The following is a 17,232-nucleotide window of genomic DNA, read 5'->3' as shown; positions in this document are numbered from 1 at the left end:
GAACACAGTTGAATAATACCTTTATAGTTCTAAAAGAAAAAAATTGTCAACCTAGAATTATATCCAGCAAAAATATCTTTTCTAAAACAAAGGTAAAATAAACACTTTTACACATATAAAAACTCAAAGAATTCATCATTTGCAGATTTTCACTACAAGACATATTAAAAGAAGTACTTCATGCAGAAGGTAAATGATATGATATGGAAATTTGGATCTACTCAAAGGAGTGAAGGATACCACAATGGCAGATATGTAGGTAGATATAAAAGCCTTTTTTTAAGGGATAATTAATTATTCAAACCAAACATAATAAAAATGCATTGTAGGGTTTATGACATACATAGAACTAAAATACAGATAATAACAACACAAAGGTCAGGAGACAGAATATTGTTGTTTAATAAGGAATAATCGGGTTATTTTACTGTACCTAAAGTGATGTAACATTACTTGAAAGTGCATTCTGATACGGTAAAGACATATTGCAAATTCTAATGGGAACATCAAAGCAACAACAACAGTAACCCAAATAAGCCAGAAAGGAAATAAAATGAATTAAAATTTTGTTTCATTCCAAAGGAAGGCAGAAGAAAAGGAAAAAGGAAGCAAAGAATAGATGGGAGAAACAGGTAAAAAAAATAGCAAGATGATACATTTAATTGCAGCTATATCAACAATCGTATTAAATGTAAATGGTTTGAATACCCCAGTTAAAAGGCAGAGATAGTCAAATTGGATTAAAAAGCAAGATCCAACTATATGCTATCTGTAAGAATCCCACTTTAAATATAAAGACAGATGTTTTAGGAAAAAGTAATGTTAGCACTAATGAGAAGACAGCTGAAATGGCTGTATCAGCATTTGCAAAGTAGGTATCAGGGCACTCCACTTAACTACAAAATACACATACTTTTCAAGTACACACAGAACATTCATCAAGACAGACCATATTTTGCACCATAAAATCAGGTTTTATTAATTTTTAAAGATTGAAATCATAAAAAATGTTCTCTCATTCTAATGGAATTAAATTAGAAATCCATAATAAAAAGGTAGGTGAAAAATCTATGAATATTTGAAAGTAATATAACTTTTAAATGATCCATGGGTCAAAGAAGAAATAAAAGGGAAATGAGGAAGTATTTTGAACTGAAAAAAATATAAAAATATGACAGTGAGTCTATGAAATGCTGCTAAAGCATTCACTATAGCATTAAATGCTTGTATTAGGAAGCAAGAAAAGTCTCAAGTCAATGGCCTCAGCTTCCTCCACAAGAAACAAAAAGAGCAAGTTAAATCCAGAGTAAGCTGAAGAATTGAAATAATAATGAACAAAAATTAATGAAATAAATAACAGGAAAAAATTAAATCTTTATTTTATGAAGATCAATAAAATTGATAAACAGCCAGAGGGATAAGAAAAAAGAAAAAAAGACACAAATTACCTATACCAGGTATGAGAAAGGGGATATCACTTTAATTTCTACAAGAATACAAAGAGAGCATTAAGGATATATGTACAACCTAAATTCAGCAACTTAGAAGAAATGGACAAATTCCTTAAGCAACAGCAAATTCCTTGAAAGTACCAAAGCTCACTCTAGAAGAAATAGTTAACCTGTGTAACTGTATGTTTACTACAGAAATTGAATTTTTAATATATATATTTCCCACAAAGAAAATTCCAGGCTTAGAAGGCTCACGGGTGAATTTTAGCAAATAATGCCCATTATACCCAAATACTTCCCCAAAATATAAGAGGAGGACACACCTCCTAACTCATCCTGTGAAAACAGCATTATCTTCGGACCAACCAGACAAAGAAATTACAAGAAAACGACAGACTAATGAACAAAGATGCAAAGTCATAAAATTTATTCTTAGTAAATATTAATACACAGTTGATCCTTGAACAGCGCTGGTTAGGGGCACCAACCTGCCACCAGGTTGAAACTCCACATATAACTTAAGAGTCAGTCCTCCATATACTCCATTCCTCCATGTCCATGGTTCCACAAGCGTGGATTCAACCAACCACATATTGTGTAGCATTGTAATATTTACTATTAAAAGGCTGCATATAGGGGCTTCCCTGGTGGCGCAGTGGTTGAGAGTCCGCCTATGGATGCAGGGGACGTGGGTTTGTGCCCTGGTCCGGGAAGATCCCACATGCTGTGGAGCGGCTGGGCCCATGAGCCGTGGCCACTGAGCCTGCACATCCGGAGCCTCTGCTCCACAGCGGGAGAGGCCCGCGTACCGCAAAAAAATCAATTAATTAAAAAATAAAAGGTACTTTTAAACAAAGCTGTATATTGTTTTCTTTAGCAAAGTAGAAATATTAGTTCTCTTTATATAATATATATACTTATGTATATGTTACACATTTCTATATATGATAAGATTAGAATGTTTTTATTTATAAGTTCCAGATAACACTGTAAACCTCTCTTGTATTTCTTTTATCACTTAAAAAATATTTAAATAGCTTTGTGTATAGCTTCTTAACACTACTTATATTTTAAAGAAATAATTTCATCATTAAGACGACTAAGAAATTGCTTATTTTAATTTTTTTTTAACAAATAAATTTATTTATGTATTTATTTATTTATTTATGGCTGCGTTGGGTCTTCATTGCTGTGTGCGGGTTTTCTCTAGTTGCAATGAGCAGGGGCTATTCTTTGTTGCGGTCTACGGGCTTCTCATCGCAGTGGCTTCTTTTGTTGCGGAGCACAGGCTCTAGGTGTGCAGGCTTCAGTAGCTGTGGCATGCAGGCTCAGTAGTTGTGGCTCACAGGCTCTAGAGTGCAGGCTCAGTAGTTGTGGTGCATGGGCTTAGTTGCTCCGCAGCGTGTGGGATCTTCCCGGACCAGGGATTGAACTCATGTCCTCTGCATTAGCAGGTGGATTCTTAACCACTGCACCATCAGGGAAGTCCCAGAAATTGCTTATTCTAAGATTGAGTTTATGGAATGTCATGTGTATATTTTGGAATAAGTTTATTACTGTTTTAAGATTTTATTTAGAATTTTGTTAGAGATACTTTGACCCTAAAACATTGTATTAAATATTGGCATTTAAAAATACAACTGAGGGACTTCCCTGGTGGCACAGTGGCTAAGAATCTGCCTGCCAGTGCAGGGGACATGGGTTCAAGCCCTGGTCTGGGAAGAGCCCACGTGCCACGGAGCAACTAAGCCCATGTGCCACAGCTACTGAAGCCCGTGTGCCTATAGCCCATGCTCCACAACAAAGAGAAGTCATCGCAATGAGAAGCCCATGCACCACAACAAAGAGTAGCCCCCTGTTGCCACAACTAGAGAGAAAGCCCATGTGCAGCAACAAAGACCCAACACAGCCAAAAATAAAAATAAATAAATAAATTTATAAAATAAATAAAAATACAGCTGATTGTCTTTGTCTATCATCATTTAAATTTTAAAATGTGATCCATAAACGTTAAATTATTTTATTTAACTTAAATTTATAAGCATATGAGGAACCCAAACAAATGGACATTGAATGATGATACTAAATGATGGCTTTGTATGTAAGTGAAACTCTTAACTTCCAGGTACATGGTTTTTGTGCTGCACTCGGCAGTTCAAGACATTCTAGTAGGATAGCTTTTAGAGTCTGTTGACCATTAAGAACAAGAAGTGTATCAACTTGAATAGAAAAGAAGTAATTTAAAGAGAACGTAGGAGAGTGACTTTTTACAGACAAAATTTAAATAATATCAGAACAAAAAATTGAAGGGTAACAAACTTTGGTCATATAAAAATATTTTTCATGAACATTGGGGTCCATGTGTCTTTTCGAATTAATGTTTTTGGGTTTTTTTGGATATATACCCAGGAGTGGAATTGCTGGATCATATGGTAACTCTATTTTTAGGTTTTTGAGAAACCTCCATACTGTTTTTCACAGTGGCTGCACCAATTTACATTCCCACCGACAGTGTATGAAGGTTTCCCTTTCTCCACATCCTCACCAGCATTTGTTATTTGTGTTCTTTTGATGATAGCCATTCTGACAGGTGTGACTTGATATCTCATTGTAGTTTTGATTTGCGTTTCCTTGATGATTAACCATGTTGAGCATCTTTTCATGTGCCTGTTGGCCACCTCCATTTCCTCTATGGAAGAATGTCTATTTAGTTCTTCTGCCCATTTTGTAATTGGGTTATTTGTTTCTTTGATTTTGAGTTGTATGAGCTGTTTAAATATGTGGGATGTTAATCCCTTACGAGTCATATCACTTGCAGATATTTTTCTCATGTTCAGTAGGTGTCTTTTCATTTTGCCGATGGTTTCCTTTGCTGTAGAAAAACCTTAAGTTGAATTAGGTCCCATTGTTTATTTTTGCTATTATTTCCTTTACTTTAGGAGACAGATCCAAACAAAATATTGCTGCAGTTTATGTTGAAGAGTATTATGACTATGTTTTCCTCGAGTTTTATAGTATCCAGTCTTTCATTTAGATCTTTAATCCATTTTGAATTTATTTTTGTATATGGTGTTAGAGAATGCTCTAATTTCATTCTTTTATTGGGTTGGCCAAACCATACGTGTAGCTGTCCAGTTTTTCCAGCATCACTTACTGAAGAGACTGTCTTTTCTCCATTGTACATTCTTGCCTCCTTTTTCATAGATTAATCGACCATAAGTGCATGGATTTATTTCTAAGCTCTCTATCCAGTTTCATTTAGCTCTGTGTCTGTTTTGTGCCAGTACCATACTGTTTTGTACCTTTGTAGTATAGTCTGAAGTCAGGGAATATGATTCCTCCAGCTCTATTCTTCTTAAGATCATTTTGGCTATTCAAGGTCTTCTGTGTTTCCATATAAATTTTAAAATTATTCTAGTTCTATGAAAAATGCCATTGGTATTTTGATAGGGCTTGCATTGAATCTGTAGATTGCCTTGTGTAGCATGGTCATTTTAACAATATTGATTCCTCCAATTCAAGAACACAGTATATCTTTTTATTTGTTTGTGTCATCTTCAATTTCTTTCATCAGCATCTTATAGTTATCATAATACAGATGTTTTGCCTCCTTAGGTAGGCTTATTCCTAGGTATTTTATTCTTTTTGATATAATGGTAAATGGGATTGTTTCCTTAGAAGATACATGCACCCCAGTGTTCATAGCAATTGCCAAGATATGGAAGCAACCAAAGTGCCCATCAAGAGATGAATGGATAAAGAAAATGTGGTGTATATATATACAATGGTATACTACTCAGCCATAAAAAAGAATGGAATTTTGTCATTTGCAGCAACACGGATAGACTTTGAGGGCATTATGCTAAGTGAAATGAGTCAGAGAAAGACAAATACTGTATGATATCACTTATATGTGGAATCTAAAAGATACAGCAAACTAGTGCATATAACAAATAAGAAGAAGACTCACATATAATAGAGAACAAACTACTGGTTACCAGTGGGGAGGTGCGGGAGGGGCAATCTAGGGGTCAGGGAGTGGGAGGCATAAACTGTTGGGTGTAAGATAGGCTGAAGGATGTATTGTATAACATACAACACAGGGAATATAGCCAATATTTTGTAATAACTGTGAATGGAAAGTAACCTTTAAAATTTTTATTAAAATTTTAAATTTTTTTTAAATAAATTTAAAAGGTTGAAACTTAAAAAATATTTTTCAGATAGTTTTTAAGTGGCTCAGACATATAAAATAAATTTCACATTTTAAAAGTCACCTTAATAATTACTGTGAGAAATGGGTAACCTGTCTTAAAGCTCAGTCTGAGGTATTTTTAATTGACCTTAATTCCAAATGTACATTTTTGTCTAAAAATTCTAAAATTTTAGTTAATTTCTAAAATTTGTTCTCATCTGTCAGTGCAACTAGTTTTTCCAATGGAATATTGATTATAATTGCTTGGTAATTTATGTTTAGTTATTGTTTATTCTAAGAAACTGTAAGAATACATTTTGTTTTCCTGAACTTGTCAATAATACATATATCACTATCATATTATTCTTATGCTCACTTAAGGAGTATATAAAGTAAAAAACATTAAAATAGTGTCAGAACCAAATTAAATCTCATAATGACAGGAGGACTAAGTTATGGGAATTTAAGATTAACATTATTGATGTTAGCTTGGGAAATAAGAAAAAGTTTAAAATGAAAAATTAATTATGAATAACTTGGTGTTTAAATAAAATTTTGTTTTTAAAAATGGAATTCTTTACCACTCTTCTATAGGCTATCCACTCTGTTGCTTGGCATCATGAAGGAAAACAATTTATTTGCAGTCATTCAGATGGCACTTTGACTATATGGAATGTGAGATCCCCTGCTAAGCCTGTACAGACGATAACTCCACATGGTAAGAATGTATCCCTTTTAAATACCACCTAAATTGTGATGGACAGTAAACTGTTTTGAGTTTGCATTTGGATTTGTTTGTTTTTGATGATAAGGATGGGTTTTCTTTCATTTTGAATTTTAAATGTTTATACATATAGAAATAATTTGTAACAACCAGGTAAATAAAATCTCAAATAACTATATTTGTGGTTGAAATTGCAAATATGAGCTTTGAGAAAATGAAGTTACATAATCTTCTGAGTATTCTTTCCTCCAGTAGTCCAAAAAGTAGATAATTTTGTGAGTAATATAGGACTTACTTTAAACTGTTGCCATCTTAAAGTTATCAATTGCAAGTTGCTAATGTATATATAATATGTACTGAAACACTTGGAACTCTAAGAAGGTAATTTTGTACATTAAAGTATTGTTTTCAGAGTCCCCAAAATGACCCCAAGTTTGATTCACTAGGAAGACTCATAGGACTCAGCAAAAAGATGCAAAGCAAAATCAACACAGGGAAAAGGCACATGGGGTGAAGTCTGGAGGAAGCCAGGTTGAAGTTTCCAACAGTCTTCTCCCAGTGGAGTCACACAGGACATGCTTAGTTCCTCTAGCAATGAGTTATTACCACGTGTGAAACGTTATCTACCAGCGAAGCTCACCTGAGCCCAGAAGTCCATAGTTTGTATTGATGTCAGTCCACAGGTACCCTCTGCTTTATTTTATCATGTACCAAAATTTTAGATGCTCAGAAGGAAAGCAGAGATTGGTCATAAGCCATATTGTTTGTATAGATAATATAGCATAGTGTGCCACCCTTATCAGTCTTAGAATGGTGGAAGCTGTCTTGAAAGCCAAGTTACCAGTTGCCAATGAAGAGAGCTAATCTTGCAAGCTGACCTTTCTAGGGATAGCGATCTCAAGCCTGCTTTGTTAACTTTTTTCTGTACAAGTAATATATACAGAACCTCCATGAAGGTTTTATTAGGGTGCTTATGAACACATTATGAAGACCTTGTTTGAATTTTGGATGAGGCCTAGGAATTTGTATTTCTTTATTAATCTGCATTCTCCCAATTCTACCCTCTTAACCAGCAAATTTAGGGAAATAAAAAGGAACTGTTTTTTAAATTGGTAGCATACTAAAAGAGTACTTTTATAGTTATTGCTAATGTTTCATTGTTTGCTTTAAAGTATGAATGCCCACTTTTTTAAAAAAATTGGTACATTCTGAATTATTACAATGTAGAAAATAAACAGTCAAATTAAAAACTTATCTTTCTGTAGCAATATGCATTTTTAGACTTGTTTTCTGGTAAAAATAATAATTCTTTTAGCCACATACTGTAATATATTTTACCACTGCTTTTTGGTAGCAGTCATCTTCTGGAAAAGCACTTATTTTAAATTTGCTACAGGTCTATTTATGTGTGCCTCCAGAAGATAGCCCTTTTGATAGTAGGTTCCAGTTTTCCCTAATATATTTTTGTTCTTCCTTCTGTTAATGCCTAAGTCCCTAATCTTTGTGGTACTCCTGAGTATTCCCATACATTTTAGCATCTCCCAACCCCACTGGAACCTAGGAATTCAGAAAACCAAAACAGTAGATGAGTAGTTTCAAGACCTATAATTTCAAATCCAGAAGGAAATAAAAATAATATTGAAGATGGTAGAAATATGTAATATTGGTTTTAAAGTTTTAAGTTTATCTAAATTTTTATCTTTTTTTGTAAGTCTAGTACAAAGAGGTTTTTTTCTTTCAGACCCTTTGAGAGTAAGTTTTCAACATATTGCCCAATTATCCCGAAATATTTCAGTATTTGTTTCTTACAAAGACATTCTCCTATATCACCAAGTTTTGCCGTTTATCAAAAGGGTCTATATGCAGGATAGATTTAGTTGTCATGTTTCTTTAGTCTCATTCAAACTGGAACTGTTCTTCAGCCTTTTCTTGACTTTCCTAACTGATAAATTTTGAACATTAAAGGTCAGTTATTTTATAGAATGTGCCTCCATTTGGTTTTGTCTGATGTTTTGTCATGTTTAGATTCATGTCGTACATTTTCAGCAGGAATATCCCAAAAGGATTGATGTGTTCTTTTTGCAGCCTCAGGTGGAGCTTATGTTTGATTTGTCCTAGTGATGTCTCATACTCTGATCCCTTGATTAAGCTTCTGTCTACTAGGTCTCTCCATTATAACGTTATTTTTTCCTTTTGAAATTAATAAATGTTTTTGATTTTTTCTTGTAATCAATAAGTGTTTTGATTTGAAGGAAATATTTGAGACTCTGTAAACATACCATTCCTCATCAAATTTTTACCCTCTGGTTTTAGCATCTGTTGTTTCTTGGATGGATTACTTATTGGTTGCCAAATGGTGATTTTCTATTTAATCTTGATACTTTTTTTATACTAAAATCTTAAGACCTTGAGAGCAGACTTTTAGAAGTAGCATAAATAGATTTCTACAGGGTTTGTAATATCTTAGCAAAAAAGGGTAACTAGTTAAAATTACTTTTTTCAAACAAGACAAAGAATATTTGATATAATATATTTTTTTCAAAATTAGAATCCAAACAAGATGTAAAAGTACATTTTTTTCTGTGGCAGATGTTAGGAAGTTGGATGGCAATTGTTGGCACAGTATAGCAGCCTAAAAATGTAGATCATCAGAAGTACTGTTTCTTTATAAAATATGAATTATTTTCAGCAACAGTAATATGATAGATACCTGCCAAAGTTAAATTTATGCTGATAGTTGAGTTCAGTGGCAAAACTAAATGCCTTTTTATACATTAAAGTACAAAAATTTGTTTTTCATACAGTAACAAGGTATCACATATTCCATATATACATGTACCATATTTGTGCTATGCAATTTTTGGTATACTAAATATCTGATTTGATGGATTGAAATTTAGGGCTTTTTTTCATTACTATCTTGTGTTGTGGTCTCTTGCTCTTACTTTCTAACAGTTACGGTAAATCTTGGGGTTTTTTTTTCATATCTAAACCATATAAGGTAGTGGTTAAGTATATCTTATTCTTTAAAAAGAATTAATAAGCCTTTCCTTGATAATTGATTGGAACTGATTGTACTTTTATTTATTCATTCAACAAATATTGGTTCTACTATGTGGTAGGCACCATTCTACACCTTAGAACAAATAAGCAAAATGTAAGTGAAAATACCTGGAAACTGACATGCTATATACATATGCGATTATAGTAAATATAAATTTGGATATCTTATTTACTTGGTAGGATAGGACCAAAAGAATTTTAGATTAGTTTTCCCCAAAATGTATTTCACGATACTAATTTTTCCTATGTTAATGAGTTATTTGGTGAAAAAGTATGTTATGATCAAAGAAGTTTTAGAAATGCTGAATTAAAGTTGAACATTTTCTTCACTACAAGACTTCTTAATATTTAATGTACACAATGAATTTCTAAGAGAGAGGTACGTATACACATGTATACATACATATACACGATTGACCCTTGAAAAGCGCAGGGTGTTGAGGTGCTCACTGCTGCCTAGTAGAAAATCTGCGTATGACCTAAAGTCAACCCTTGGTGTCTGTGGTTCTACATCTGTAGTAGTCTAGTATTTACTACTGAAAAAAAATTTGCACATAAGTGGGCCCATGCATCTCAAACCCATGTTGTTCAAGGATCAACTTTATATTTATTATTTATGTTGGTTTATATATTAATTTATTTTATGTAGCTTTTCCCAAACTTATTTGACTTTAGCATCTTTTGTTCACAGAACATCTTGTGGTTGTCTAGGGTTCCGTGGAATACACTTTGAGAAGTGACGGCCTGGTGCTTGAATTATAATTTAATTATAAGACAGTTCCCCAGATTTGGTAGCTATGTTCAGTTTACCCTCTGATGGCATCATTCATTGCTAAAGCTGTTTGATAGTGGACTCTTATTCTGAGGCGCATAGCAGTTATTTAGATAATGATGATAAAATGGCCAAGAAAGGAGAATAATTTGAATTCATTTAAGGTAATTTTCTGATATAAAGTTGTATAATTTTAAGCATATCAAGATGGTTGATAGTCATATTTTTTCAGAAAGTCTCTATTTGGGTGTCTGAAATTACTCGACAGAAGATTTTTGACCAAAACAAACAAAAAGTGATACCTCCCTTTAATCTAGTTTTTATGAATATCAAAGAACATTTCCCTGGCAGTCAGACAATCTGGAATGTAATTCTAACTCTTCTGTCTGTGAAATACTTTGTGTAGATAATTACTGTTTTCTGGGACTTCGTTTCATTGTATGTAAAATGAAAGGATTGAGCAAGGTGATTTTTAAGGTGTAAAGTTTTATGATTGTGTGGAAATTAAGCAGGATTTGTACCATCTATTGACTCTGCAAAGTCTTTTCATCTTGGTGAGCTGTAAATTCTGTATGTCTATATGGTAAGCCTAGTGGGTAAGGTCTACTTCCCTCTCTCTCTCTTCTGGCTTGTTTCTCTCCTATGGCAGATAGGCTTTCATTTCTTAGGAGGGAAGAACTTTGGTAGTCCTGGCATGGCTCAGGCTCTGCTTACCCTGAAGCAGTCATCATGGTTAAGTGATTTGCTGACATAGGGCCCCAGAGGATCTCCCGTGTAACCCTGGGTGTGTGCGTGTGATGTGTTGCAGAGTGAGATTTTTCTGCTATTGTCATATTCACCAAAGTCAGATTATTCTCAGAGGAAATGGAGATGGTAGATAGTCAAAATCAATAGGTATCCATTATAGGAAATGACATTTTAAGATTTAGTTCGTGGAGCTTATTCATCAGTACAATCAATCCATTTATCAAAGAATAACCCAGGGTTAGAGAACTTTTATTCTGTTAAGCGTTGCTGAAGGAAAGATAAATTCAAAGTTCACATAAGTAAAGATAACTTAATGTAATATTTTAAGGATATGACATATTAAAAATTTCTATTAATCTACTTTTAAGATTTACCTGAAGCATAAAACATTCAATAAAAAATCCATACAGCATTTCTTTAATGTAGTCCATCACAGAGTTTTCCCTAGTTTTTATATTTGAGTGTTATAAGATAGCAAAGAGCAGAGCAGGGTTATTTTAGTCAGAAGGTGCAAAGACATAATCAAAAGCAGGGTGTTCTTGGAAAACTGTTAATAGTTTAATATGACTGTTAATGTTTAAAATTCCTTTGGGCGAGTAGCAGGAAACTAAGACAGAACTGCATACAGAGGCAAAAATATACATTGTAGTGTGCTAAAGAGTTTGGACTTCATGATGGAGACCTAGGAAATGATTTTATAGTGAGAAACATAAAATTTATATTTGGAAATACTGCTTTGATGGTATTGCATCAGATGAGCCGGGAGCAGAAGAGGGAGGTCAGTTAGGAAGCTGTTGTCAACAGTAAATAATGAAGATGTCAATTGTGACTGCTAATGAGAAGAAATGGACATACATAATAAAATTCTGGAATTAGAATCAATAGGACTTTGTTGATTGTGGCTGAGTAATTTTGGGGGATGGGAAGCAGGGCATAGTAAGAGACAAGAAGAAATCACATGTTACATGGAGGTTTATGTGATTTATTAAGTCGTTTTATATTTAACCAGATCTTTTCAATGATTTATCAAAGTAGTTCACAGGTAGTTGAAAGAGTAAGCACAAATTTTTCTACTGAGGTGGCATAGCAGTTAAGAAGTAAAATGACACTTAATGGTGAAATCCAGTGATGCTCTAAATGTCGTTTAGTTATATGTGCTTTATAAAATCTTAGCTAGTGCCTTATTACTTGATTTGATTTAGAAAATGGTTAGTCTAGGAGTACAGATGAATAAACCTTTCAGGAAAATAAGCAGTAATCAGTGGCATAATTTTAAAAACCTGAGTTGAAAAAAGATCAGAGTATGCAAATCAAAAGGACTCACTAATTTCCAAGCAAGATTAGTGAAAAATCAGTATAAAAACTGTAACATTTTTAATTTATAGAGATAATGAAACGACTCTCTTAGCCTCCTTGCATGGGGTGGACAAAAAGTTTATTTATAAAGAAGTAAAAATCAGACCGGCTTTAAACTTTAAGTTGAAATGCTGGACACAGTAGAGCAATACCAAAAGACTATTGAGCAAGACAAACGTTAAGAATTTTGTACCTGGCCAGGTTTTATGTATCTGGTCTTCTTCAGAGCAAACATTTAAATTCCTGACTGAAAGGTCATATATCTCTGAACAGATTGGAATAGAGGTTGAAATTCTTACTTTGTTCCTTGTACGGCATGAGGGACTAGCTTTCAGATTTAAGCCTCCTTTTTTCCATGCCTTTCTGATTACCCCCAATTCTCTCTCCCACCTCAAGAAACCAGTCTTCTCCCCTGGCAGTCCTTTCCTGTCTCTTGATCTGGTGTTCTACTTAACTCTATCACTAGTCACTTGTTGGTTCTTGTAAGTTAGGATGCCAGAGGTTCAAGATTCCATTGCATCATCATTTTCTGCATAAAGTGGTGAAGAGATGTTTCCCTAGGATCTTAAGGCAGGATTAGATGTTCTAATACCAGTTGAATGGTGTGTATTTATAAAAATTTAATGTCATAAAAGTGTCATTTCATATCAGTGGGGAAAGCTTTGATGGTTCAGTAATAAGGCTGGCAGGTGCATACCTGTATCACAACTCGTCACATTGTACATTTTAAATACTTGCACTTTATTGTCTGGCAATTATAGCTCAATAGAACTACACAAATAGTGCCAAAATTATTAAAGAAAAAACACCTTCCCTATATCAAAATATCCTTCAGAAAATAAATGTAGTAAATGAAAATATAAAGCAAGTACAAGAAAAAGCAAAAAAAAAAAATTGTAATGATATTTGTGTGGGGAAGAACTTCCTAACCATGAAACCAAAGAGGCAGTGACAAAAAAGAATGATAGTTTTTTTTCATACACGTACACATATGATGATACTGGATCATAGCGTACCAGCCTCTTCTCCCTAAACGTTCCCCGACATTAGCAGCGCAGTCCTCTTTCTTGCCCCACCAGGTAGGCTATGTCAAAAATCTTACAGGTGTTCTTCCAAAATATAAGCATTTCTAAAATCGTATGTATTTACACACACATATACAAACATATGAGATTTTTTGGTCATTGTTTTACAAAAATAGAACTATATTAGTCTTTTCTGCATCTCACTTTTCTTAATCCACTGTACTTGAGGAAAATCTCTCCATGTCATCTGGCATAGCCCTAATTCCTTCATTTCAATGGTAGTGTATCAGCCAGTTGTTTGTCTCCCAATTTTTCACACTTTATTCAGCCATGCCAAATTGATGGGCATTAACTTTATTTTCAGTTTCTGATCACTACAGATTGTGCTGCCTTTACCTTTCTGTATGTATTCGATAGGAATTGGTCCTTTTGTTTCTGTGGAATAAATGCTTATGAGTAGAATTACTACTCCTTGAAATTTACTAGTTTTACATATTTCTGTTTTTCATAAATGTTGTCAAACTGCTTTTCAAAAAGACTGTATCCTTTGCATTTTTACCAGCCATGTATAAGTACCTCTCTTCCATTGTTCCTGCCAGCAGTGGTATTGTAGCTCATTTTACTTTCTTTTTTTTTTAACTTCCTGTTGGCCCAGAGTCTTAGAGTTGGCCAGAGATGAATGACTAGGGCCTTTTCCTTTCCTAGGTCTTTCCTGGGCATGCACACTGCCTTGCACATGTATACAGCCTTTTAGATCCCTAGAGTATGTCCAGTTCTTCAGGATTTTTAAAAAATTCCTGCCCAGGATCTTCTTTGCCTCAACTAAAACCACCGCCTTAGGCAGCTGTGATATTGCCAGCAGATTGCTATTATTTCTGTGATGCCCTGAAGGTAGGGCTTTTTGTCTCTCTGAGCTGATGTCTGTTCTGTCAAATTAAGTTGCCCCAATGCCTTGGGAGTAGAGTTTTTCAGAGAGCTGCAGATTGGGACAAAGTACTGATTGCCCTCTAGGGAATCTGGTTTTAATGGAACTGCAAATATACTTCAGTCCTCTCTGTTGGCTGATGATGCTATTGCCTTTTCATGGTACTGGGCCACTGAGCTGGGGAACAAAGGGAATAGGAATAGCCCTCGTCAAAGCATCCCAGTCCCCCTTGTCTTACCAAGGTTTGGTCATTTCCATTGAGTAGATAATGTTAACGCTCATTTTGTGGCTTCAGTTAATTTTCAGAGTTTATAGTAAGTGAGCAAGTTCAAGGAGGTCACACTTTGTCATTCTGGAAGTCAGTCTCCTTTTTTAGTTTTGTTAGCTGTTTATAGGCATTGAGTCCACCATGTGAACTTTAAGGTCATTTTGTCCAAATTTAAGAAAAGCTGTTGGAATTCTAATTACATTAAATTTGTAAGTTAATTTTGGAAGAATTGCCATTTTAGGATTTTAAGTTTTCTTAAATAGAAACATGATTAAGACTGATAGACTTATTTAATCAATCACAAGTGACACTAGGGAGAGTATTTGCAACATATGGATAAAATGTTAATGACCTTTGAATATTAAGTTTATTTTTAAATATAAAGAAGATAACATACAAGCACGGGTAAAAGATATAAGTTATTTTTAAAAGAAGAAATACAGATGATCATAAAGCCTAAGAATTTTCCGTTAGGGATTAAATCAATACAAATTAGAATGAGATACCCTTTCCACTTACCAAATCAGGAAAAAAAAAAAGAGCACTGTTCAGGAAGCGTGTGGCAAAATACCCTCCTACACTTTCTTCTTCCTTTCTGGAATACAGTTCTACCTAAGTATCTCTTTTCTAGAAATTAATCCTAAAGAAAAATTATTAATTTATTCACTGATTAAATAGTTATTGAGTGTCCACTCTGTGCCAAACAATGTTTGTCACCATGGATGTATCACCAGAAAACACACACTTAAAAACCTTTGCTTTCATGGAAGTTACATGCTTGTTGGTGAGGCAAACAACAAACAAAAGAAAATACAAACTTCATTAGAATGAGCTAGTTACTCTTGGGGAAAAAGCTGGGAAAGAGGATAAGAAGTGTTGGGGTAGCGGTGTGTGTTTGGGATCTTCACAAATAGTATAATAATGGTGAGACTGATTAACCCTTAAGAAATGGGGATAATATGTTTTATTTTCTTTAATTTTTCTGAGTTGTTAATACAATGAACATGTAAAAATACATAACAGAAATCAACCTTTTAAAAAATAATCAAAATTATTTGACAGTATGAGTTTCTGACACTTTATAGAGGTTGGTTTATTTTAGCAATCTTCTGGACATTGCAATGGATGGATTTTACTTTAAGAGAATAAATGTAAATGAGTAAGAGAGTAAATGTAAATGTAAGTTCATGCCATTGAATTTATTAGCATAGGGATTTAATTTTGCAGCCTGTCACTTTGGATGGAAATATGATTTAGATGTATTTTTCTCAAATAAGCTATTTTAAAACTTGAATTCATTGAGCAAATTGAGACCCTATTTTCCTTATCTTCAATTAAGAACATTGGAAAGACTGAATTTCTCTTACTAGAATTTTATCACATAAATGTTGTTGACAAGTTATTTTATTTACTTTTTAGCACTGAATTTCAAACAGTAAATTGATCATTTAAAGTATCTTATTTTGTATTAAATACTTCTTTCAAGACCACTTTAAAATGTTTCATGGTGGATTTCATGATATTTCATTTTATAAACTGTCAATGTATAAGAATTTAGAGTAACTTAGAATTTTAGAATTTAATGCAGGAAAATATATTTTAGGAAAACAGTTAAAGGATGGGAAGAAGCCAGAACCATGCAAGCCTATCCTCAAGGTGGAATTCAAAACGACTAGACCTGGGTAAGATTTTACTTCACTGACAGTATTCATTGTATATAGTTACTGAAGTAGCACTGACGGCTCTCTTATAATTTATTTTTGAAAGCCTACTTTAGAATGGTCTAACCCAGTCATAAATTTTATGCTTCCTTTATTTAACAAGATAACTAAAATGGATAATTTTAAGATAAAATATTTCATTGTGTTCTCTCTGTCTTTAGTAATTTCACAATATATCTTGGAAAGTTTGAATTATTTTTCTTGTCCAACTTTATATGTTCTATTAGCTTAGTCTTCAGTAGCAGTAGTGTTTATTCACTAGTGAAAATGGTGGAATAAGCAATGAAGAAAAAAGATTTAAAATTTAACCTATTTATACAATATATGTTCATTACAAAAGTTATAAGTATTCTTCAAAAATTAAATCTTATTTTAAGAATATTTGGCAATTCCAATAATAAATACAGCTTAATATCCAAAGAAGATCATCAGTAGTATTTGAAGAGACTGATTTACACTGTGAATTAGGTATAAGATTTATATGGTCCTTACATATGTTTTTTGTATATACCAAATGTTATATTTAAAAATATAATAAAGGAAAAAAATTTTTAAGATTTCTTTGAAAATTCCACATCTCTTTAACCTCTAAAGGAGCCCCTTTATTTATGTTCTAGTTTCCTAGGAAAGGTGTATGGTTTTATTTACTAGAGCTATGTTGTAAGAGAGTGAATTTATGTAGTATATATAGTGCAGTGGTTCTCAAATTATGGTCCCTGGGCCAGCAGCCTTAGATGAGAACTTGTGCAAGTTCTCAGAACTCACCCCAGACCCACTGAATCAGAAACTCTGTCTGTGGGTGAAGCCCAGCAATCTGTTTTTACTAGACCTGCAGGAGATTCTGATGCACACTAAAGTTTAGAACCACTCGCACATTTTTTTATATACCAGCTTATAACCACTGGTTATTATAACTGGCTTACTTCCCTTTTCAATCCATTCTTTTCTCAATCTAATTCAACTCAGCCTTTTTCTCATTCAAAAA

The 17,232-nt window shown here is 33.5% G+C and overlaps 1 protein-coding gene across 6 annotated transcripts in view; it reads left to right on the top strand.

The window, feature by feature from the left end:
* Window positions 1-17,232, top strand: part of STXBP5 (syntaxin binding protein 5) — a 163,679-nt gene that overhangs the window by 57,454 nt on the left and 88,993 nt on the right. For all 6 annotated transcript variants that reach the window (XM_060114516.1, XM_060114511.1, XM_060114510.1 and 3 more), the window contains exons 8-9: window positions 6,241-6,364; window positions 16,130-16,208. In XM_060114516.1, the coding sequence (XP_059970499.1) occupies window positions 6,241-6,364; window positions 16,130-16,208 (203 nt within the window). The remainder of the gene's footprint in view (window positions 1-6,240; window positions 6,365-16,129; window positions 16,209-17,232) is intronic.

This window comes from Mesoplodon densirostris, chromosome 12, assembly GCF_025265405.1.
Source record: "Mesoplodon densirostris isolate mMesDen1 chromosome 12, mMesDen1 primary haplotype, whole genome shotgun sequence".
Classification (NCBI taxonomy): Eukaryota; Metazoa; Chordata; class Mammalia; order Artiodactyla; family Ziphiidae; genus Mesoplodon; species Mesoplodon densirostris.
Note: the sequence above shows the minus strand (reverse complement) of the source record. Positions and strands in the feature narration are given on the sequence as shown.